The sequence below is a fragment of the Maniola jurtina genome, chromosome 13 (assembly GCF_905333055.1).
Source record: "Maniola jurtina chromosome 13, ilManJurt1.1, whole genome shotgun sequence".
Lineage (NCBI taxonomy): Eukaryota > Metazoa > Arthropoda > Insecta > Lepidoptera > Nymphalidae > Maniola > Maniola jurtina.
In genome coordinates this window covers 13,210,854-13,236,605 of record NC_060041.1, presented here as the reverse complement: position 1 = coordinate 13,236,605, position 25,752 = coordinate 13,210,854, and the positions used below count along the sequence as shown (strand labels likewise).

At 39.0% G+C, this 25,752-nt stretch overlaps 1 protein-coding gene and 1 long non-coding RNA gene across 4 annotated transcripts in view; one reads left to right on the top strand and one right to left on the bottom strand.

Annotated features, from left to right (window-relative positions):
• LOC123871031 (fatty acyl-CoA reductase wat-like) overlaps positions 1 to 25,752 on the top strand; it is a 33,442-nt gene that overhangs the window by 5,510 nt on the left and 2,180 nt on the right. Inside the window, exons 1-10 of one of the 3 annotated variants that reach the window (XM_045914574.1) lie at positions 11,410 to 11,472; positions 13,431 to 13,728; positions 14,631 to 14,761; positions 20,062 to 20,184; positions 20,827 to 20,952; positions 21,552 to 21,697; positions 22,301 to 22,410; positions 23,060 to 23,137; positions 23,647 to 23,770; positions 24,654 to 24,779. In XM_045914574.1, coding sequence (XP_045770530.1) covers positions 13,467 to 13,728; positions 14,631 to 14,761; positions 20,062 to 20,184; positions 20,827 to 20,952; positions 21,552 to 21,697; positions 22,301 to 22,410; positions 23,060 to 23,137; positions 23,647 to 23,770; positions 24,654 to 24,779 — 1,226 coding nt within the window. In that variant the 5' untranslated portion in view covers positions 11,410 to 11,472; positions 13,431 to 13,466. Of the gene's footprint in view, positions 1 to 11,409; positions 11,473 to 13,430; positions 13,729 to 14,630; positions 14,762 to 20,061; positions 20,185 to 20,826; positions 20,953 to 21,551; positions 21,698 to 22,300; positions 22,411 to 23,059; positions 23,138 to 23,646; positions 23,771 to 24,653; positions 24,780 to 25,752 lie in introns of those variants that run through there. The other 2 variants (XM_045914575.1, XM_045914573.1) reach the window with 2 other exon arrangements.
• LOC123871042 lies at positions 4,354 to 16,218 on the bottom strand. The gene is made up of 3 exons (XR_006797198.1): positions 16,208 to 16,218; positions 6,813 to 6,923; positions 4,354 to 4,394 (listed from the first exon to the last, which is right to left on the bottom strand). It is a non-coding gene; the product is annotated as an uncharacterized LOC123871042 (long non-coding RNA).

Genomic DNA, 25,752 nt, shown 5'->3' with positions numbered 1-25,752 from the left:
TTTGCTCACGTTTGTTCACGACTATTGACCTAGTTTCCGGTTTGTGTAACTGATACATTAAATATTAGTAGGCGTGTCATTGAAATAATTAAAAACTTGATTATGCCTACTCAAATATAAATATTACTAGATGATGCCCGCGACTTCGTCCGCGTGGATTTAGGTTTATATAAATCCTGTGGGATCTTTTGATTTCCCAAGACAAATAGTAGCCTAGGTATTTGTAAACTAGTCCGTTCCCGGGATGCAAGGTACCTTTCATCAAGGTTTCATCCTTTCATTACCTAAGTTAGCCCTCTTTCAACTTAAAAGGTGCCCACGCATTCGAACTGAACTGCAACTGAACTGCGCGTCGCGGCAGCGCCCCGCACGGCAGTGACGTACGCACCTTAGACTGGATCATCAACTACCAGTTGAGATCGTAGTTAACGTCTTGTAGGTAGCTATCTTATGGAATAAAAAAGTATTCAGGATGAGAACAGTGTTTAAACTCAGGGATTTCATTGTGATTCTTTTAAATAAAAAACCGGTCAAGTGCCAGTCAGACTCGCGCTCCGAGGGTTCCGTACGCGGGTATTTTTTCCGACATTTTGCTTGATAAACCAAAAACTATCATTCATAAAAATAAATAAAATTCTGTTTTAGAATGTACAACTAAAGCCCTTTTATATGATACCCCACTTGATATAGTTATCTTACTTTGAAAATTGAAACTTTTAATTTATTTTTTGTGATGTAACTACAAATTCTCGGTTTTCGGATTTATTCATTTACTTGTGCTATAAGACCTACCTACCTGCCAAATTTCATAATTCTAGGTCAACTGGAAGTACCCTATAGATTTTCTTGACAGACACGACAGACGGACAGACAGACACGACAGACGGACAGACAGACAGTCAGACACAGACAGACAGACTGGCAGACAGACAACAAAGTGATCCTATAAGGGTTCCATTTTTAACCCCCGACCCCAAAAAGAGGGGTGTTATAAGTTTGACCTGTGTATCTGTCTGTGGCATCGTAGGTCCTAAACTAATGAACCAATTTTAATTTAGTTTTTTTTTGTTTGAAAGGTGACTTGATCGAGAGTCTTCTTAGCTATATTTCAAGAAAATCGGTTCAGCCATTTGAAAGTTATCAGCTCTTTTCTAGTTACTGTAACCTTCACTTGTCGGGGGTGTTATAAATTTTTAATTTACCCCTGTTCCTTTTGAGGTACAGAATCCTAAAAAAGATAATTTATTAAAAGATAAGATCAGACGTGTCAACAGTGTAAATTTAAATTAACGATTTTATTGTATTCAGATTATTTCTTGGTTTTATTTTACTTTGTATTTTACGTAAACGATTTATTTTATAATACTTACCTACTTATACTGGAAGAGATCGCTGTTTAGCGATAAGACCGTATTTTTGTACCTACGGTATTTAAACTAACTTTTTTGTAACCCATCATCATCCTGTCATTTGTGTTTTGTGGTGCAATAAAGTACATATATACATATACATACATACATATATACATACATACATATATCCATATATACATATATACATACAAATACATACATATAAATACATACATACATAAATGAGTTTATTTTCGCCTTTTTCTCAACAGGTTTTGTGGCTTCGTGTAACATTTCAAATTAACTGACTGACATAATAGTAGGTACTATCACCGCAAAGCATCGCCAAGGTCTGCAACCGCGGGTACCTTCGTAGACGAAAATCCGCTACTACTACTATCTACTTAGTGCGAGATGCCTCCTCGTTTCTAACTCAAACCGCTAGGATATGGTACGCCCTTCCGGCATCAGTTTTCCCCACCAATTTAAATATGGGTACCTTCAAGTCAAGAGTGAATAGGCATCTTCTAGGCAAGCGCGCTTCATCTTAGGCTGCATCATCACTTGTAAAAGATATGGTATACTAGCTGACGCCCGCGACTTCATCCGCGTGGATTTAGGTTTTTTGAAATCCCGTGGGAACTCTTTGGTTTTCCGGGATAAAAAGTAGCCTATGTGCTAATCCAGGATATTATCTGTCTCCATTCCGAATTTCAGCCAAATCCGTCCAGTAGTTTTTGCGTGAAGGAGTAACAAACACACACACGCACACACACACACACACACACACACACACACATACAAACTTTCGCCTTTATAATATTATAGTGTGATACATATAGAGAGCGCGACAGATTTAATAACTGTGCGTCTTGTCTGTCGCACACTGCCCGTGTGGCATGAGAAGAAGCGAGGAACGGAGGCAGAGACGTATGTTATGTGGAGTATGGCCCACCGCCCAACTATGGTGCAACATGATGTTATAACGACGTTACATCATATCAATGCTCGGCTAACGTCTGCCAATAGTGACAGAATGAAGGCCAAGTACCTAGTCTAATGAAATATTTCATCATCTCAACTGATGGCCGACGCACTACTGAGCACAGGTTTCTTGAAAGTCAGAAGAAATGGCGACAGTCAGAGTAACCGATATATTCAGTTCAGTAGCTTGCGAAGCTGACATTGCAAATTGCAATGGACAGGGAACAGGGCACATATTATTCCGAAAAACCGGCCAAGTACGAGTCAGACTCGCGCATTGAGGGTTCCGTACTAGGGTATTTTTTTTATAATTCAATATTTTGCACGATAAATTAAAACTACTGTGCATAAATATAAATAAAAATCTATTTAGAATGAACAGGTAAAGCCCTTTCATAATATGATACCACACTTGATATAGTTATCTTACTTTTAAAATTGAAACACATTTAAATTCATGGATTTCGGATTTTTTCTTTCACTTGTACTATAAGACTACCTGCCAAATTTCATGATTCTGGATCAACGGGAAGTACCCTATAGGTTTTCTTGACAGACACAACGGACGGACAGACTGTCACACAGACAGACATACAACGACGTGATCCTATAAGGGTTCCGCTTTTCCTTTTGAGGTACGGAACCCTAAAACCGACAGACATTGTAACGGCCGCCGTCGACTGCGTCGCGTGGCCCGTCGACCGTGCGTATGGCGAATTCACATTATACTATACCTACTAGAGGATGCCCGCGACTTTGTCCGCGTGGATTTAGATTTTCAAAGATTACAGGGACGCAAGCTAACACGGTACCAAATTTCAAATAAATCGGTTAAGCAGATGGGTCTGTAGGAATCCTGTAGGAACTCTTTCATTTTCCGGGATAAAAAGTAGCCTATATTCGTCCCCGGGATATAAGCTAACCCTGTATCAAATGTCGTCAGAATCGGTTAAACTGTTGGGCCGTGAAAAGGTAGCAGACAGACAGACAGACACACTTTCGCATTTATAATATTAGGATTAATATACCTATAATCTTGTTTGCCGTGTAACGCAAAGTAACGACTAAGTGACTAAGTACTGTTATCCTGCATAAAAATGTTATTTTTACTTATTAAAATTTTGATTACTAAAATTTTCGTATAATCCATGCAGACATAACAGTATTTTTCGTTGGATTGCAAAGATGCGTATCAAAGCAAATTCGCGAGCGGCTTTAATACATAACAGCGATAGCTAGGCCAAGTTCACAGTGTACCTACTTAGGCGCAGATTTCACTTGTGTTGCAAGTGACGCGTCATTTCGCGGATTCCAACGATAAAAGCGACTCTGCACTTGTATATCCATACGAATCTATACTTCCATACAATTTTTTTTAATTAATAGAACGTACTACATATATTTCAGAACTCTAAAAACTAAATTATTAAAATAATAAACCTAAAACTAAAAACCTTAAAAAATATAATATAATAACTAAAATAAATACAATTGGATATGGATATATCGACATTATATCATAAACTAGATGATGCCCGCGACTTCGTCCGCGTGGATTTAGGTTTTTTTTAAATCCCGTGGGAACTCTTTCCTTTTCAGGGATAAAAAGTTGCATATGTCAGTTTCCGGGACGCAAACTACCTTTGTACCTTTTATATAAATCGGATAAACAGATGAGCATTTAAGAATCCCGTGGGAACTCTTTGATTTTCCGGGATAAAAAGTAGACTAGGTATGTCCGTCAGCGGGATGTAAGCTAAATCTGTACCCATCAAAATCAAACTGTTGGGCCGTGAAAGGCGAGCACACGAACAGATAGACAGACAGACACACTTTTGTTCTTATAATGCCCGCTCCTTCATCCGCGTGGAGAATCCGGAAAATCAAAGAGTTCCTACGGGACTCTTAAACGCCCACCTGTTTAAACGAATTGTATGAAAGGCACAAAGGGAGCTTGCGTCCCAAACATTGAGATGGGTAATTTTTTACCCCGGGAAATTAAAAAGTTCCCACTGGATTAAAAAATCTAAATCCACGCGGACGAAGTCGCGGGCATCACTTAGTAAAATATAATTATCTATAATACAAAGTCAGCAATATCCTTTTTGTTGATCGAAAACTAAGATTAGTTTGATGGAAAATCGCAATTCAACTGATGACTTTGAACCATCTTTGAACTCTTGATTACCTGACCTATACCAATTAAACTTATTACTTTGCACAACAGATCAGGTGTTTTGAAATACCTCGTTAGGTATCTATTAAGGGTTATCCCACTTATGCACATCAATGGGGAATTGAATATGTAAAATATAATATTTTGTATTTTAACTTATACTCCTAGTACATAAAAAGGCCAAGTGCGAGTCAGACTTGCGCACCGAGGGTTCTATACTAGGGAATTTTTCTCGACATTTTGGACGATAAATCTAAAAGTTTTATGCATAAAAATAAATAAAAATCTGTTTTAGAATGTACCTACAGATAAAACTCTTTCATATATCACCCCACATGGTATAGTTATCTTACTTTGGAAATACTAAATATTTGTTCATGAACATATTTTAATTTTTTTGTGATGTAATCAAAAATTCCCGGTTTTCGGATTTATTTCTTTACTTTTGCTCTAAGACCTACCTAAATGCCAAATTTAATGATTCTAGGTTAACGGGAAGTACCTACCCTATAGGTTTCCTTGACAGACACGACAGACGGAGAGACGGGCAGACGCACAGACAGACAACAATGTGATCCTATAAGGGTTCCGTTTTTCCTTTTGAGGAACGGAACCCTAAAAATATATCAGTGTGGATAAACCCTAACCGGACTTCTAGCATGGAAAACTATATAGTGAAAACTGCCGTCATGCGTGTGTTACGCATCACTGGGTACACTTCATAAAGTTTATCAACCTTGAATAATTTCAAGTATAAATTACGCTATGTACACTAGCAGTGTCTTGTGATATTTTTGTCTATTTGGCAAACAATTTAACAAATTAACTTTTTAATTTAGACTCGCTAAGTGCGTATCAAAACACGCATTGGGTAGTAGGGTTCCGTAGTCTTACTAGTTATTAAAAAAATTAAATGACACCAACACACAAACAGACAGACGTCTACGTCATAAAAAAATTGAAATTCCAGGTTTCTAAATCTAGGTTTAGGTCAGTCAGTCAGGACAAATCTTTTTATACTTACTCGTATGTATAGATAGGTTCGTGTGTATGCAATCAAGGGGCACTTGCCATGACATAAAAAAGCTATTATAATGTTTAATTTTCCTTTAGGTTTCTTAGTAGCTTGCTCATGATAATAAAATTATGTTTATTCTATTTCATTAACCTGCAAACAAGTATTAGATACTTAGATTGCTCGCTCGAAGCATTCAGCGTATGGGTACTAATTTCCTTTTTAGGGTTCCGTGCCTCAAAAGGAAAAACGGAACCCTTATAGGATCATTTTGTTTTCTGTCTGTCCGTCTGTCCGTCGTGTCTGTCAAGAAAAAGAACCATTAAAGTAATCGGAGGGCCTGCAACGGTCTTAGGGCCTAAACACAAAGCTGATTCCACCGCTTCTGTTGCTGCAAATATTCAGGGGCGGTGGTAATCACTTAACATCAGGTGAGTCGCCATCTTGTTTTCACACTATTTATGCTTAAGTATACATATAAAAAATACAATATACAATGAGATAACATCGAAATTTTCCGAACATGGCAAAAAAAAAATTAGGAAATTCAGGTAGGCGCGTAATTCGCACATTTACTAATACATGTGTAGGTTAGTGTCAATTAACGAGTCCATAATAATTGATGTGTAGTGACTAGTGCGATAATATTGGCCAAGTCACAATTTAACTCAAAATTGTTTACCTATCACATTGTGGTCGGTTAAGTGATAGATATTACAAAACTATATATACTTACATAATATAACAAAGCCCTTCCGCGTAGATTTCGGTTTCCTAAAAATCTCTGGCAAAGGTCTGTGGAAAAGAACCATGGGCATTTTCGTATGAACTCTGGCTTGATAACCAATAGAGTTCGAATGTATGTTAGTTTATTGCTTACTAATTGATGCCCGCGACTTCATTCGCATGGATGTAAGTTTTTTAAAAACTCTATGATTTTCCGGGATAAAAAGTAGCCTAAAGATGCCCACGCACTCGAACTGAACTGCAACTGAACTGCGCGTCGCGGCAGCGCGCTGCACGATATTTTCTTCAGCCGCGACGCGCGTGCCGCGTAGCGCGGAACTGTCGCGCGTCGCGGCTGGAGAGAATATCGTGCAGCGCGCTGCCGCGACGCGCAGTTCAGCTGCAGTTCAGTTGCAGTTCAGTTCGAGTGCGTGGGCACCTTAAGTATTTGCTAATCCAGGGTATACTCTATCTCCATTCTACAGTAACGATATAGTTCATCTCACTCATGAAACCACTGAGGCTGCCAAAGAAATGCATGCAGGCCGCATGCATCTACGCATAGTATTACAATTAAAATTGCGCGTGTTGCGTGTGCGTCACAAACGAAAGAGAGGATTGCAAGAGAATGCGTGCGTTATTGCGTGCACCACGGGGTTTGATGCATGCGCTTGTACTATTGCCAGTGGACATAAGGCATGCGTACAGGCATTACGTCTGGGTAGTTAACACGTGCGTCTGCGCATGTTGAAATGCAAATCATAAGCACAGTGTATGTCATCATCACGACCAACATATTGGCCATGACTTTATTCGAATTATGTCTGCAATGCATTGTCTTCAATTAATATTGCACGCCAAACTTGGTAATACATAGCTTCCGAAAATATTGTAACACCATTTCACGTGTATTTTTTGCATTATATGAATTTATATCCGAAAATGCGAAAGTGTGTCTGTGGTGTTTTAGTTTTTTTTTAAATATGTAGTTTTAAAATTACAGGGGCTCAAAGATTTGTATGTGAATTTATAAGACCGCGTAACTTTGAAATTGAATATTTTAACAGAAATCTGGAAAACCACAGGCACAGATATTAGTTTCTAAAACATGTCTGCAAAATTTCATGAACTTTGGTTGCTTAATATTCAAATGAAATTGGAACTACGTTTGTATGGAGCGAGTGACGGAGAGACCCCTCTTATGTTTGATTCTGTGTTAATTTTAATATCAATCAATGTTTAAATTGATATAAATAACCTTTTCAATTCCAATATACGAAGGCTCCCCACTACGAGTATGTACGAATGTACCCTACTCTTGCCCTACTCGATGTACGAAGCTACCCCGCGTGTACCCGCTTTCGTATGATTTCCATTTTTTGGGAAATTCATCATAGCTTTGTCATGTTACTTTGTATCAACACTGAACTGCACTATACTTAAAGCCAGATAAATAGGCAATTCAGCAGTATTGAAATTATTTTGAAATATCGATTAGTTTTGGTTTTTACATGACTAGAGTAAAAAGTGTACGAATCCTACCTGCTTTTCCCTACTCTCTATTGTTATAGTACGTACTCGTAAGTGCATATTGATGCAAATAACAGATTTAATTGATGCTAACTACTAAGATTAGCAAGTCAGTTTCATTAAGAATGTGGAATCTCTTAAGGCAATCTTAATCCATATTCATCCATACTTATCCATACTATCCATACTAATATTATAAATGCGAAAGTGTGTCTGTCTGTCTGTCTGTCTGTCTGCTACGCTTTCACGGCTCAACCGCTGAACCGATTTTAATTAAATTTTGTACAGACTTACGATACATTCCGGGGAAGGACATAGGCTACTTTTTATCCCGGAAAATCAAAGAGTTCCTACGGGATTTAAAAAAAAACCGAAATCCACGCGGGCGAAGCCGCGGGCATCCTCTAGTACTTAATATTGTAAATGCGAAAGTGTGTCTCTCTATCTAGCTGTCTGTCCGTCTATCTGTTTGTCTGTCGGCTACCTTCTTTTTTATTTCCATCCATTTTATGCTATGTTAGGAATAACATAGGCTGTGTCAGTGGTGGGTCTACTGCGGCGGATATCCACTGACGGAGTAACGAGGTATTGTCGGTCCCTAGTGTTCCGTCGTCAGCGGTGGGATGGAAATTCGTGAGGTTTTTAATCGGTAGGATTCCGACATGTGTGCTCCCCCGTGGCCAGTGGTATCCATGACGAATTTTCCTCACGAAAAAAAAAGTAGAACATAGGCTAACCCGATAAATCAATTTTATGGGTTACCTGGAAAAGATCACTGTAGTGATAAGGTCGCCCTTTGTTTAGTCTATCCTTTATTTTATTCTTGATCATAGTAACAATAAAGCATTAAAGCGTATCAAGCAATAAAGATGTAATTTTTAAACTAAATTCACGTGTACATAATCGCGAGCATTATCTACACTCTAGTCGGTAATCAATTATCACTATAGTCTATCCATACTAATATTATAAATGCGAAAGTGTGTCTGTCTGTCTGTCCGTCTGTCTGTCTGTCTGTCTGCTACCTTTTCACGGCCCAACAGTTTAACCGATTCTGACGAAATTCGGTACAGAGTTAGCTTATATCCCTGGGACGGACATAGGCTACTTTTTATCCCACAAAATCGAACAGTTCCCACGGGATCTTTAAAAACCTAAATCCACGCGGACGAAGTCGCGGGCATTCTCTAGTAGTCTATAATTTATAAAGAGGTCACGTTACGTTTGGATGTAGGGGGTAATCGCCGGAAATATTGACCCGATTTTGAAAATTCTTTCACTGCGTCAGATAGCTACATTACCCGAGTGCTATAGGCTATAGATTATATCACGTGGACGCGGAAAAAGCCTTTAGTAATTATTATGTTATTATTATATTAATTTAATTATTTAATATAATATTATTATATTAAATCGCACATCTGCAAAATGTGTGAAGACTTGAAGAGCGAAAGTGTTATAGATGTTCCGATTTTAAACCAGGTCAATGGTCCATCGGAACAGACCTAGAATAACAATCGACTTCCCAATACATAGTTACGATATCGCTAAGCACATGTCTGCTTTTGAACTGATTTCGGCCCAATCCAATCCTATCATACACTGATTTATCACAGAACATCGAGAAATCCTACGTTCGCACAATCGTACGTTGGTGCCCAAAGTCAAAGTCAAAGTCAAAATTATTTATTCAAAGTACTACTCAACTCTACAATTATACTCTTTTTGATGAGATTGTCTTACGATATAGTGGTGATACTCGTAATTAATTACGTAACTTAAAACTAAAGCTACGAGGGTTCCAAACGGGCCCAAGTCTGAGAAGAGCCCACAACAAACTCTAAACTCGCCCTTATACAAAGGTGTAACCAGAATGCTGGCAAAAACTTAGTGTTATTATTATAATACCTTAACACAATCCAATACCAATAACCATTTGCCTTATCTTCTAGTTTAAGTGATTTATTATTTGTTCAAACCGTATCAAATTATAATTGAAAAAAACCGGCCAAGTGCGAGTCAGACTCGCGCACTGAGGGTTCCGTGCTCGGGTATTTTTTCCAACATTTTGCACAATAAATCAAAAACTATTATATATAAAAATAAATAATATCTATTTTAGATAAAGCCCTTTCATGTGATACCCCACCCCAATTGGTATAGTTCTTTATCTTACTTTGAAAATTGAAACACATTTTAATTTTTTTTTAATTATGTAACCACAAATACGCGATTTTCAGATTTATTCCTGTACTGTGCTATAAGACCTACCTATCTACCAAATTCATGATTCTAGGTAAACGGGAAGTACCCTATAGGTTTCTTGACAGACACCACGGACGGACAGACGGACGGACAGACAGACAACAAAGTGATCCTATAAGGGTTCCGTTTTTCCTTTTGAGGGACGGAACCCTAAAAATCACCATTCGTGTCAAACCCGCATTGTAAAGCGTACAAAACTCGGGTCATTCGGGTCACAGCTGAAATCAGCGCCAATGCGTTTTATGCGTGTTGACGCATATGTAATATTATGCTAAGCCCCAATTACTATTACTACCACTACCCATATTATAAATCACTACTTTATTACTACCCCTATTATAAACTAGCTGATACCCGCGACTTCGTTCGCGTGGATGAAGGTTTTTTAAAATTCCCGTGGGAACTCTTTGATTTTCCGGGATAGAAAGTAGTCTATGTGCTAATCCAGGGTATAATCTATCTCCATTCTAAATTTCAGCCCAATCCGTCCAGTAGTTTTTGCGTGAAGGAGTAACAAACACACACACACACACACACACACATACAACCTTGCTCCTTTATAATATTAGTGTGATACGAAGGTGTTAAAGTCAAAGTCAAAGTCAAATATTTTGGTGTTGTCGGTTTGTTGGTGTTCTGTGGTTTACTGGGTTGTCCAGTGGCCTTCAATCGCGTCAACGAAGCAACGGATCGACATGATTTTTTGCATGGGTATTAGTTAAAGACCTGGAGAGTGACTAGGTTTTATCTCGAAAAATTAAATATTTCCCACGGGATTTTTAAATACCTAAATCAACGCAGACAAAGTCGCGGGTATCAGCCAGTATTTACCTACATACCTAATTAAAACTCTACTAAACTAATTAATTGTTAGATTAAAGCTTCAAGTATAGTTACTTGTCTACAAGTACCTTTATTCTAAGACATACGAAAGACATACGTCATATTTTGTAAATAACGTTAACAGGGCTCTCTCCGTCACTCGCTTCATACAATCGTAGTTCCAATTTCATTTGAATATTAAGCAACCAAAGTCCATGAAATTTTGCAGACATATTCTAGAAACTAATATCTGTGTCTGTGGTGTTTTAGATTTTTCTAAAAATATGTAGTTTTAAAATTACAGGGGCTCAAAGATTTGTATGTAAATTTTTAAGACCGTGTAACTTTGAAACCGAATATTTTAACAGAAATCTGGAAAACCACAGACATAGATATATTAAAGTTTCTAGAATATGTCTGCAAAATTTCATGGACTTTGGTTACTTAATATTCAAATGAAATTGGAACTACGTTTGTATGAAGCGAGTGACGGAGAGACCCCTCTTAAGGTACATTTAAAGCTTCATAAATTAGCACAATAACTTAGTTGTAACTCCGAACAGACCGGAAAACGTCGTGTGACATCCCCTGGACTTCAAATTGTACGTATTTTAAAAAATATGTTTTTTCTTGAATCGATCCTGAATGTAAAATAAATAAAAAATGCGATTGATTAAATTTTACAAAATTAATTAAGTAGAGTTTTTTTTTATATTTTTTTGGTTTTTTACGGACAGTGTTTTTAACAATTTACTTTTAATAATAATTAAGTAATTTAAACTTTTATTGAAAAATACAAAATTATTTAGAAGTTTTGAAAAATTTCTTTATAATTATTATTACAACCTGGCAGACGCCTTTGAAGTTTAAAAGTTTAAGGGTGTCTGGCAGGGGTTTGCCACGATACGAAGTGTCTGGCAATGCATTACGTGATTTGTAATACTATTCTGAAGGAAATATAAAAAAAAAATTAGGCTGTATACTTTGACGCAAGATTTTTACAACTTTATTACCTGTTATCTCCCAAAGCCACCATGACTTAATACTTCATAGCCGCTGAAAGTTCCTCTCCCAGTACAACTAGAAATTTTCAGCTTTTATAAAATAATGAAGGTCTGGCACGCACTGGCTCTCTCTCTATTAGCAACGTTGTTATTTTGTCAAAGTTTTATGGTCTTTAAATTCAAATTCAAATATCTTTACTGCGATTAACAGCATCGCTAAGTAACTTATTGAATGATAACGAATAAATTGATTATATTAATTTCAGGCGTTAGAAATTATAGACAGAAAGCTTAAAAAAATAATTTTAAACTAAGTAAATATTTGATAGAAGCAATCCATAGGGTATCAGTGCTGGTTCGCCAGAAAAGATCTAAAGTAGCTAGGTTCTTTCTGAAATAAAATTAACCTTACAATAGGTAGTTTTAGGGATTAGAGTGCAGAGACAAACAAACTCGGGGGAGGGACTGTTTTTAACCCCCGAGCCAAAAAGAGGGGTGTTATAAGTTTGGCGTGTGTATCTGTCTGTGGCATCGTAGCTCCAAAACTAATTAACCGATTTTAATTTAGTTTTTTTTGACCTTCACTTGTCGGGGGTGTTATTAATTGTTAATTTACACTTGTATAATAATAAAAATTATTATGAACTTGCATAAAACTGACGTCGCATCTAGGGTCGTGAATAATCGACATCCTTGACATTAACGTCAATGACTAGGAAATAGTTAGTCTATTACTATTAGATTAGACTATAGTAATTGGAATTGGCCCGATTTGCCTTTGCACGGGTGCGCTTGCGCATACCATAAACAAATAGGTTTCTTAAAAACCCCGTAGAAATTCTTTGATTTTCGGTGGTCAAAAGTCCTATAGCCAAAAAGCCTATAGCCAGAATGCAAGTTATCTGTGTTTTTTAAAAAAAAAAAGGAATATTTGTCATGCTAATCATGACTTCCCCACCAATTAGGCGTGTGTTTGTGCCAGGAGTGGGTACGACAATAGTGCAACGGGTGGGGTTTGAACCGCCAACCTTTCGGAATTCAGTCCGCTCCTCAACCGTTGAGCTATCGAGGCTCTAATTCTCTGTAGATACCGAATAGACGATACGTGCGACTTTATACACGTGGGTTTACGTAGGGTTTTGAAAATCCCGGGAAAACTTTTCGATTTTCCGGGACAAATAGGGCCTCCGGTAATCCGAGAGTCTACGGGTACGACAGATAGACTGCATGGAGGCTCAGATTTAAAACCGCTTTTAAACAAAAGATTAAGATCAAGCTTTCAGATTGAAACAAAAAGAGGGGTGTTATAAGTTTGACGTGTGTATCTGTGTATCTATCTGTGGCATCGTAGCTCCTAAACGAATGGACCGATTTTAATTTAGTTTTTTTTTGTTTGAAAGGTGGCTTAATCGAGAGTGTTCTTAGCTACAATAGAAGAAAATCGGTTCAGCCGTTTGAAAGTTATCAGCTCTTTTCTAGTTTTCTTAAAGAGGTTTTTGTGTCGGGGTTTTTTTAAATTTTAAGTTATACTTAGTTAAATTGTATTTTTGTTACAGACATGACATCAAGAGAGTGACAAGTATAAAAACAACATGGCCGCCGCCGACCACAGTGCTGTGCCGATCATGAAAAGGAACCACGTGAAAAGTCTGAAAACTCTAGGAAAATGTAGTGATGGGACAGTGAATGTCGATAAAAATTCCGATGTCGATGACGATAATTACTGTCTCGAGTGTAACAATAGAGATAAAATAGACAAAACCGGTGTAGATCTTAACATGAACAAATCGGACCGACTTTCGGAGATTCAAGAGTTCTACAACGGGAAAAATGTGTTAATTACTGGAGCTACAGGTAATTTTATATCCTAGTCTAAAAATATTCTAAACTAGATGATGCCTGCAACTTCATCCGCGTGGATTTAGGTTTTTAAAAATCCCGTGGGACTCTTTGATCTTTCGGGATAAAAAGGAGCCTATATCCGTCCCCGGGATGAAAGTTAACTCTGTACCGAGCTTTATCAAAATCGGTTAAACTCTTGGGCCGTGAAAAACTAGCAGACAGACAGACAGACACACTTTCGCATTTTATAATATTAAAATGGATGAGAAAGACTCCACAATTTTACAATTTTCACGCCACAATTTGACTGTTTGGAATGGAGATATCCTGAATTAACACATAATATTATAAGCTGCTTTTTATCCCGGAAAATCAAAGAGTTCGTGCTGGATTTTAAAAACACCTACCTAAATTTTGGAATTCATGTTGAAATGAAATTGCAGAGGTGTGTCCGTCTGTTACCTTTTCGCAGCCCACTTGCATAAACGATGTTATCCCGGAAAATTAAAAAGTCCCACGTGATTTTTAAAATCTAAATAGACGCGGATAAAGTTGCGAAATATTTATTAAAAACTAGGGCATGCCCGCGGCTTCGCCCGCGTGGATTTAGATTTTTTTAAATCCCTTAGGAACTCTTTGATTTTCCGGGATAAAAAGTAGTCTATGTCCTTCCCCGGGATGTATCCCAAGTCTGTACCAAATTTCATTAAAATCGGTTCAGCGGTGGGGCCGTGAAAACGTAGCAGACAGACAGACAGACAGCTACACACTTTCGCAATTATAATATTAAAAATATGGATAATTATTATTTTTAACATGGAAAAAAAATTATTCGACTGGATTCGTCTGCATCAGCCAGCTCGAAGAAATGCTGGTAAACGCTGACGTGATCCTGTATTTTATTTGTTTTTTAGGGTTCCTCGGCAAAATCCTTATGGAGAAACTGCTGCGATGCTGTCCAGGGGTGGAGAACCTGTACCTACTAGTGCGGCAAAAACGTGGGAAGGATATCTACACGCGGATCGAAGAAGTCTTCGACGATCCGGTATGTACCTATCTATATGTCTGTGGGTCAGCTGAAACTTCCTGAAACTATATCTACCTAGATTACGATAGTTAAAAATCAAATTATAATAATATATTATTAGAAATCTCTGTTCAGACATAAGTATTTCCAATGTACTTAATTTATTATAACTTTGTAACTAAAAAAAATTGGTACATTAAACATATAAATAAATAAATTATAAAATAACAGGTCGAAATAATCGCGATCATACATGCACATAAGAGTCTAATACAATTCTCATTGTTTGAAATCGTATAAAAAATCGTTTAAAAACACTAGTCTACTACTTAGGAAAGGAAAAATAAATATGTAAAAATCTAAATATTAGTATCTAGTTTTGTGTCATAACCCTAACTAACCATACACTTGACAATGACATCGATAAATTACTCGTCAGACACTGTCAGTATTAGGTACGGACAAAGAGCCAGCGCGTGCCAGAATTTCGTTATTTTATAAAGGATGAAAGTTCCTCTGCGTATTGTCCCCAACACAGGGAGGAACGATCAGCGACTATGAAGTTAGGATCATGGTGGCTTTGGGAGATAACAGGTAATACGGTACCTATTAAGTTTTTTCATATTTTGTTCGGAACAGTATTAGAAATAGGTGAGATCCATAGGGCGCACTCTGACTTTGCTTAGACTAAAGAGACAGAGTTAAAACGAGTATATTTCTCACATAAATCTGTCTCGATTTAACTCGTTCTTAAGTGTTAGCAAAGTCAAAGAGCGCTCTAGGTATACATCCCACGCTTCTAGTGTCGTGGCAACCCCTTGTCAGACACCCTTAAACTTTAAACTTTAAGGACGTCTGGCAGGTGGTTGACACGTTTTTTGATACCTTTATTACCGGTTATCTCCCAAAGCCACCATGGTACAAACTTCATATTATAGTCTCTGATCGTTTCTCCGTGTGTTGGGACAATACGCAGAGAAACTTTCAGCTTTTATAAAATAACGAAGGCCTCGCACACGCTGGCTCTCTCTCTAGTAGGTAGGTGTATGTTTTTGCAACGTACGAGTGTAAAGTAAACTTTTTGCATACTATTACAAGTACCCTATTTCGAGTACCTACTTAAGTACCTGTTAGCTATTAGTGAATAATGGTGCGTGTTTTTAGTCTTGTAAACCTGCGAGTGTCAACTATCAATCAATCAATAAGACTGTTTCTTGGGCCTGTTTACGTCTACAGCTGGGCATAGGCCTTCCCAAGAGCCCGCCACCACACACGGACCTCCGCTTTCGTCATCCATCCAGTTCCCACTACCTTTTTAGAGCTAGCCCGCACAACGAATAAAAATCGCGCGATTTTTTTGCAATTCTGTAACACTTGCAATCATATGGAGATGCCTGCACTGCGATTTAAAATTCGCGTGGAAAAAATTGTGATTTAATTCAAATTGCGATATTAAATTCGCACGAATATTTTGTGCAGTATGGAGTGGTACGGCGCCGGCGTTCACCGCATTCACAGAGAATTTGGAAAATTCGCGAGAGTAAAAATCGTAGTGTGGGCTAGGCCTTAAGGTCAAATTCAGTCAAACGTTTATGACGTCATATCTGTGAATTTCATGCTCCCTTACTAAGCGAGCGCTTTGACGTTTGATAAAACTCTTTTTTTTTTCTCTCTCGTCTGGCTTTACAAAGATTAGCCAATGTCAAGTTTGCAGCTATTTGTAACAAGTTAGTTATATACAAGTATGGACCCCGTCCGTGCCGGCGCTCGCCGACCCACGCACGGCACCCCCTTAGAGCGCTTTCCAATCAGTTTCAACAAAAAAAAACACTTCAAAAAGGCAGAGCACGCCCGCCAGCCAACACCAACACGAAGTCCTTGATAAAACTCACTGATTTGTCTAGTAGTCATCATCCCTATTAATTAATTTGCACTACTTACCTGCTTTAACGGTTACGGATTTTTTCAAACTGCATTGTGGGGAGATATGTATGCTTGAGAGTTTTCCATAAAGGTATGAGAAGTCTGCTAATCCAGGCCAACGTGGCGAACCCTTCTCATTGTGAAAGGAGACCCGTGCTCAGTAGTGCGCCGGTGATCATGATAGAGCATGTAGATGTAGGTATTTGTGTGGGACTCAGCTTTACGGTTATTTGCACAGTGTATCTTTACGAGATTCCGCGAAACAGACTTGCAAACAAGTAAACTTAACTTGGCCAAGGTTAGTAAGTATAATTTGTTATAGGTACTTACATGCGTTTTATTTATTTATTTTATGGGTAGGTAGGTACCTACCTATACAAAGGCTCACAAAAATAAAGGGTCTTAAATTGTTATAACTAATTAATATATGTTAATATTGTAACATGTCGGAATTTAAAAAGAATAAGTAGATAGGTAGGTACCTACTTTATTCCTGTTTCTTGAGTTACTTGCCGGCTCTACTAAAAGCTTTAGAGAAACAATAGTATTTTCAAAAATTCACACAGACGAAGTTGTTGCACGGTAACGTGCTTGTTGTCTAGGTAACATGAGCAAATTTAATCATAATCTAATAATAATGATTCTCTATAATGGATAATTATCATAAATCAAGATGTCATGCTAGGTAATTATAGCGTACTCATTTATCAGACGATGCCCGCGATCTTATCCGCGTGGAACATTCAGTTTTTGCAACAGCGTTGCACCAAAAAAACCGACCAAGTGCGAGACAGACTCGCGCACTGTGGGTTCCGTACTGGGGTATTTTTTTCAACATTTTGCACGATAAATCAAAAACTTTTATGCATAAAAATAAATAAAAATCTGTTTTAGAATGTACAGGTAAAAAAGCCCTTTAATATGATACCCCACTTGGTATAGTTATCTTACTTTGAAAATTGAAACACATTTTTTTTAATGATGTAACCACAAATTCGCGGTTTTTAGATTTACTCCTGTATTTGTGCTATAAGACCTACCTACCTGCCAAATTTCATGATTCTAGGAAAACGGGAAGTACCCTATAGGTTTCTTGACAGACAGACAGACAACAAAGTGATCCTATAAAGGTTCCGTTTTTCCTTTTGAGGTACGGAACCCTAAAAATGCCTACTATAAAAAAACTGCTGTTATTTTTGTTAGCAAACAGTTAGAAGCCATTGATCTTAGGCACATCGCTCACGGCGATTTTTGGTAGCGGTACAGCCGCGCGTCAGTGTTACATTCAAACTTGAAGATCAAGAGATTCTGTATCGTGATGCACCTGCAGAGACGATATAGAATCGTAGGCAAAGGCACGCCAAGGTGCCTATAACACGGGTCCACGTGGATTTAGGTTTTTCGAAATCCCGGGGGAATTCTTTAGATAGGTAGATAGAAACTCTTTATTGCACACAAAAACACATATAAGGATAACAACACACTAAGAAGAAAACAGAAAAAAAACAATTGTGTGCAAAGGCGGCCTTATTGCTTGGAGCAATCTCTACCAGGCAACCTTTGCTGAAAGGAGAAGTTCTAGGAAGGAGGTTGGATAGTACCAAGTCGCAAGGAATTTTTTTTTAAAAAGATTTATATATATAGGTACTAATAAACATAAAAAAGTAATTATATATGTATATGCTATATATGACAATATAGTTACTTGCATATAATATAAAAGGGATACATATAATATAAAAAATAATAATATAATAAATAAAAACAATATTTAAACTATTATGGCATAGATAAGTAGAATTCTTTCAAACGATTTTTTTTAGTTTTCTGGGATAAAAAATAGCCTATGTGTTAATCCAAGATATTATCTATCTCCATTCCAAATTTCAGCCAAATCCGTCCAGTGGTTTTTGCGTGAAGGAGTAACAAACATACACACACACATACACACAAACTTTCGCCTTTATAATATTAGTGTGAAGGCATGTTGTCTGTGAAATGGCCTATCTCTAGAAATCATGGGTTTTCCACGTGCATTGAGTATGTAGGTAGGTATTTGCGAATGCGTTTTCAATAAAATACACTAACATCCGTGACAGTATAAATATAGGACTCTTATTGCGAACAAATACCTAGCACCAGGCATAAGTATATTGATTTTGTTAGCGGGTAAACTGATTTTTTCACTATTTACACACTTGACACCTCTTGTTGTTTACTAGGTACATACTTTTATGCGATTTCCTTGTCTATACACCTTTGTATACTGTATCACACTTAATCACACTAATATTATAAAGGCGAAAGTTTGTATGTGTGTGTGTGTGTGTGTGTGTGTGTGTGTATGTTTGTTACTCCTTCACGCAAAAACTACTGGACGGATTTGGCTGAAATTTAGAATGGAGATAGATAATTTCCTGGATTAGCACATAGGCTACTTTTAATCCCGGAAAATCAAAGAGTTTCCACGGGATTTCAAAAAATCTAAATCCACGCGGGCGAAGTCGCGAGCATCGGCTAGTATTATATAAAGGCGATGTGTGTGTATGTTTGTTACTCCTTCACGCAAGAACTACTGGGCGGATTTGGCTGAAATTTGGAATGGAGATAGATAATATCCTGGATTAGCTCATAGGCTACTTATTATCCCGGAAAATCAAAGAGTTTCCACGGGATTTCGAAAAACCTAAATCCACGCGAACGAAGTCGCGGGCATCAGCTAGTAATAACATAAATGCAGAAATATTACTAAGTAATCAATAACTATAATAATAGTTCTGATAGCCCAGGGGTTAAGAGGTCGGCTTCTTATTTGGGAGGTCGGGAGTTTGATCCCGGGCACTCGCCTCTTAGGTTTAAACCTATAGAGCGCACTTTGATTTTGCATCGAGATAGATTTATGCCAGCGGTATAACGCTGTCTTGTTGCCACGCTGGCTTGTCCAGCCGCGACGCGCGTACCGCGTAGCGCGTCACTGCCGCGCGTCGCGGCTGGAGAGAATATCGTGCGGGGCGCTGACGCGACGCGCAGTTCAGCTGCAGTTCAGTTCGAGTGCGTGGGCACCTTAAATCGCTTGGCGGCACGGCTTAGCCGAACATTTTTAACCGACTTCCAAAAAAGGAGGAGGTGCTCAACTCGTAGGAATCCGTTTTGACGTGACAACGTCTTATAATTCGATAGAGCCGGCTGCACGCACGAAAAAACATGACTCATGCGGCGTTACCTCGCTCTGAGGCGTTCCATGTAAGGCTTGAAGTGCAAGCGAGAGCGCGGAACGAGCGACAAAGAAGCACAATCGGCCTTTGTTGTCACGTTCAACTATCGTCAGTAAACCGACTTTACAGACAACCAATTTTTTTTTGCATGAAATATAATGGATTTTTCTTTCTTTCCAGGTTTTTAGTCGCCTCAAAGAAGAAGTACCAAAGTTCCGACACAAAATAGTCGCCATACCCGCAGACTGCGAGGCTGCGGGCTTAGGACTTACTATTAGCGATAGGCAGACACTTATTGAAAAGGTGAGGCTATATAGGCACACTTACAGACTGCCTTTTTAGGGTTCCGTACCCCAAGGGTGCCAACGGGACTCTATTACTAAGCCGCCATTGTCCGTCCGTCTATCTGTCAGCGGGCTGTATCTCGTTAACAGTAATTATAGACCTAGAGAGTTGAAATAATTTTCACAGAATATGAATGTATTTCATTGCCGCTTTATAACAACAAATAATAAAAAAGTCAAAATGGCCACCATGAAAATTGAAAACAAATTCTTGTACGATGGCACAGAACCCTTCGTGTGACTGACTTTTCTCATTGGTTTGTTTTTGTTTGCAAAAGGAATTGCAATGGAAGCTTGAAACAAGATGGATCGGAACTAAGCTTGAGAGAAATGTCTCTTCTTAGTAGAATTTTCATTCCGAACCAGTGGTAAAGTCTTGATTTATCATAAGTGGCAAATGATGTCAATAACAAGACTAAACAGCAGAAAAATTTGTTTGAAAAAAAAAAATGCCACTTTTTAAAACTGACCAAAAAGGGTATCATTACACTTAGTTAGCTATGAGAATATTGTAAGATTTATAACAAAACCACATGTTTTTCGTTTTAAAACTACAATTCCGCTACACTTGCTTCTCAACATGCATATGTGACATTTCCAGGTCAACATTATCTTCCACTCGGCCGCGACGGTCAAGTTCGACGAGCATTTACGCGCGGCGCTGGTAACCAATGTTCGGGCACCACTATACTTGTTGCAACTGGCCAAAGATATTAAACAATTGAAGGTACGATCACAACATGGGCACATTTCACAACAGTAAGGCCCGGTATCCACCTACGCGGAGAGGAGGAAGATGTACTTTTATGAATCTGATTGGGTCGACTGAACACATCTCCTCTCTTCTCCGCTTAGGTGGATACCGGGCCGTACGCTCCAACACGCTTTGTCTAGCCTGGGTAGTTAAAATTACACAGGCAAGACCGGGAACTGCGCAGTCCAATCTTTAACAGCTTTTGGGACTTCGCGGGATACCGTCTTGTCGTCCACACGCACGCAATTAACTGGCTAGTGCAGGTAAGCTCTCAGGTTCAAGTTTTTTTTTTAAAGAATATTAGCCACTTTAATCATGACTAATATTTCCCTTTCCCCTCCAACTAAGCGTAAAGCTTGTGCTAGGAGTGGATACGACAATAGTGAAACGGGTGGGGTTTGAACCGCCGACGTTTCGGAATTCAGTCCACTCCTATAACCGTTGAGCTATTGAGGCTTAAGTTCCTTTAAGCTCTGGCTACACGCTCCGCAATTTTTGATATGTATTTAAAGAAAATATATAGAAAAAGTAAAAAACAATATCATAAAAATTATACAAATGCTTTTTTTCAGGTGTTTATGCATATATCGACGGCGTACTCGAACTCCCATCTCTATCACATAGAGGAGAAGTTCTACCCGTGCGAGGGGGACAGCGAGAAGCTGCAGCGGACGATCGACAAACTGACGGATGAGCAGATCAACGATGTGCTCCCTACGTGAGGATATTTAGACTTAGAGCTTTTCTTTTATAAGACACTAGCTTTTTCCCCTGACTTCGTCCGCGATACATATATAATTTGTAGCTTATAGTACTCGGGAATAATAAAGCTATTTATCAGTGAAAGAATTTTTGAAATTGGATTAGTAGTTTCGGAGATTACCCCCTATATCCAAACTTACAAACTTTACCATTGTATAGATTAGCTAAACTTCTCCGTCTTTGCAAAGGTCTTTTAAACTTTTACCTTTTTTTCTTGGGGGAAATCTCCTTAAGGTACTCGAAGTCCTGGGGTGACAAATCGGGTTATTATATGGATTTCATCTAATTAGACTCCGAAATCTAATGACGTTAAGATTTTAAACTCAGAACAATAGAGACTCGCGCTATCTCGCTCAGAATTCGCGCGTACAAAACATGGCGCGTACGCAACGTACGGACGCGCGTTATATGAATGGCTGAGATATTTTCACGCCATTCAAAAAAAAACTTCTGCGCAGGTACATCGGCGTAGCTTATAAAAGTACTGTAATCTTTTGAGGCTTAAAAGTACCAGGCAAAATTGTTTTTTTTTAAATCATTAACATGTGCCGTGTTCCAGTATCCTAGGCAAATGGCCCAACACGTACACATTTACAAAGGCCCTAGCGGAGAATGAACTGAGACTGAATGTGAGCAGCGTACCACTGGGGATCTTCCGACCGGCGATAGGTATGCGTAGCTATACTTTGTTTAGTATCTAACCACCCGGCCAACAACACGATCTTCAACGGCATTTCCCGTCAAACGTAGACGTAGCCACGATCAACGTACAACGGCATTCACAGTGCCGTTTGGCGTTACACGATTTTAACCCCAACTCAATTGACATTAACTAGACGTTAACCGTTAACGTGTGGGCAATCAGTTTAACGCCTTGATTATCGCGATAATTATGGCGTTGTTGGGCATTGTCGTTAACCTTTAGCTTTTAAAAAATAACGAAGGTCTGGCACGCGCTGGCTCTTAGTCTATTATCTGGTTTGCGGAGAGTAGCAAAACAAACTTCTTCCTTCCGTTATGTGTATCATAAACTTCTGCCAAGTAAAGGCCGAGTCACACCAATCGCGTACACGTGACGCACTAGTGTAGTGTGTGTAGTGACGCATCCGATAGTCTAGTAAACCCCTAACACACCGGGTTACGCATACGTCCACGCTTTACGCAAGCGGTGTGCCATGTTTCATACAGTTCCATACATTACAACGCAATAGTACGCGCTACGTCTACGCTTACGCAGCCTGTGTGAACGCGAAAACATTCCATTTAATTAAAACCAATAATAATTCTAATTTCTAACCGTTCCTGAATATTTTTCCAGTGACGTCAACTGTGAAGGAGCCTGTGAAATGTTGGTTGGATAACATGTATGGGCCGACTGGCGTCGCTGTGGGAGCGGGTGAGTTATCATCATCATCGCGTGCCTTCTTCGAAACGAAGTTTGGCGATCATCATCCGAAAAGATTCTCTCTTCTTGTTTGTGCTTTTCTTCATGATGATTTACTAGGGAAATTAGTAGCAGTGGTTTCCCGTTGCCTTCTGCCCCATGCATTTTAGGAATTATTAAGTCCCAAGGCCGATGTCGCCTCCTCCGGGTAGTTGTCCAGCCGGGTGAATGGATATACCGCCATTGGTCGGTCGCCAGGGCCTCGTCTGTTATCTAGCAGGGGGTACCACGAGCAGGTGAGGTTGACAGTTGGGGCCGACTAGATGGTATCGTCGTTTTCCCCCTTACCCCCCATTTCATTAATAGTTGGGTGAGTTATACCCAACTATTAATGGAAAGGGGATATAATATTCAACTAGCTGATGCCCGCGATTTAGTCCGCGTGGATATAGGGTTTTTTTAAAATCCCGTGGGAACTCTGGGATTTTTTTAGCATTTTTTTTAAATAAAAAATGTTCTAGTAACGGGCATGCTTCGGACGCTGCAGTGTGACGAGTCGGTGACCGCGGACCTGGTGCCGGTGGACTCTGTGGTGAACTGCCTCATGGTGGCAGCTCACAGCGTCCACAATCAGTATAACAGCAGGTGAGGCTTCGTCGAATATACTTATTTTTTTACCCGACTGCGGCAAAGCCAAAAGGAAGGGTTATGATTTTAGCAGTCTATGTATGTATTTATTTACGTATGTATGTATGTTTGTATCCAGATTCTGTGTGTTCCATCGTAGAAGCTAAACTACTGGGCCGATTTTGATGAATGAGGTGTCAATTGATTCGTTATAAAGGTCCGGGTGACATTGGCTATGTTTTATACGAAAAATAAATTACCTAACAGATGTCACATCAAAAAAAGTGGAGGTCTCCAAAAATATTTTTTTGCTATTGTATCGAGTGGGATGTCAAATGAAAAAGGAGAAAATCCTGAATTCACAAATATAAATGTACAACGACATTTCAGGTCTACATTTGACGCTAGGTAGGCTATAAAACGACTAGGTTTCTTTGATGTCACGTCGTCGATATCTAGCCTAATGTTTGACAGGTCGTAGATTCAGGGTCAAACCGAGAGTTTCCTCAGTCTAGAATACTCTGATGATCATTCAAACATGTACCTACTTACTTACTAAAACGGTTACATATCATACCCTAATGTTTTTAACCCCCGACCCGAAAAGAGGGGTGTTATAAGTTTGATGTGTGTATCTGTCTGTGGCATCGTAGCGCCTAAACGAATGAACCGATTTTAATTTAGTTTTTATTTTGTGTTTGAAAGGTGGCTTGATCGAGAGTGTTCTTAGCTATAATCCAAGAAAATCGGTTCAGCCGTTTGAAAGTTATCAGCTCTTTTCTAGTAACTGTAACCTTCACTTGTCGGGGGTGTTTTAAATTTTTAATTTACACTTGTCGTTATACTGTAGGCAGCGTAGTCTAGTTATCGATCTAAATCGTAAATCTTTCAATAATTGCAGCAGTCCGCCATCGGAGCCGCCGATCTTCAACTTCGTGAGTTCGGTGGAGAACAGGATCACGTGGGGCGACTTCACCATGCTCAACATGGCAAGGATCGATAAGCACCCCTTTTCTAATGCTATTTGGTAAGCATTTCGCTTGATGCTAGATATCTATTAAGTTTGACAGCTAAGGAATTTTATAATGAGAAAAAATGCTCGCGGAATCTTATTTCCAAGTCAGTACTTCACACTAATATTATAAAGGCGAAAGTTTGTATGTGTGTGTGTGTGTGTGTGTGTGTGTGTGTATGTTTGTTACTCCTTCACGCAATAACTACTGGACGGATTTGGCTGAAATTCGGAATGGAGATAGATAATATCCTGGATTAGCACATAGGCTACTTTTTATCCCGGAAAACCAAAGAGTTCCCACGGGATTTCGAAAAACCTAAATCCACGCGGACGAAGTCGCGGGCGTCAGCTAGTATTCAATATTTCCAAAGGCGGGCTGTTCGACTTGTGGACGATCCCAAATTAACGGGCTCGTTGGAAATCCTGGAGCACCGCAGAGATGTAAGCTCTCTTTGAGTGTTCTATCGCGTTTATAACGGGGAGTGCTGCCCTTACATCCTTACTTCCAACCTCCCTGTTTGACCCCATTCCACCCTCCTTTTTCTACAACCGCACCGCACGCTACTGCCAGCAATTTCACCCTCACCACCTGGGTGCCTGGTGCACTTCGACTGCCCGCTGTGCCAAATCCTTTTTTCCGCGCACGTGCAAACTGTGGAATCAACTCCCATCCGCGGTGTTCCCACTAGATTACAACATGGGGTTATTCAAGGGGCGGACCAATAAATTCCTGAAAGGTCGGCAACGCATCGGCGGTTCCTCTGGTGCTGCAAATGTTCATGGGAGGCGGTAATCACTTAACATCAGGTGACCCGCCAGCTCGTTTGTTCGCTATTTTTATCATAAAAAATAAAATCTTGAAATGTCCGGAGAGCGCCATACACTGAAAAAAATTGTTATAAGACACATCACATTTCGCAAAATAAAGAAATCATTTCATTTCAAATCATTTCATTTCATTTCATTTTACCACTTTGTTTCATTT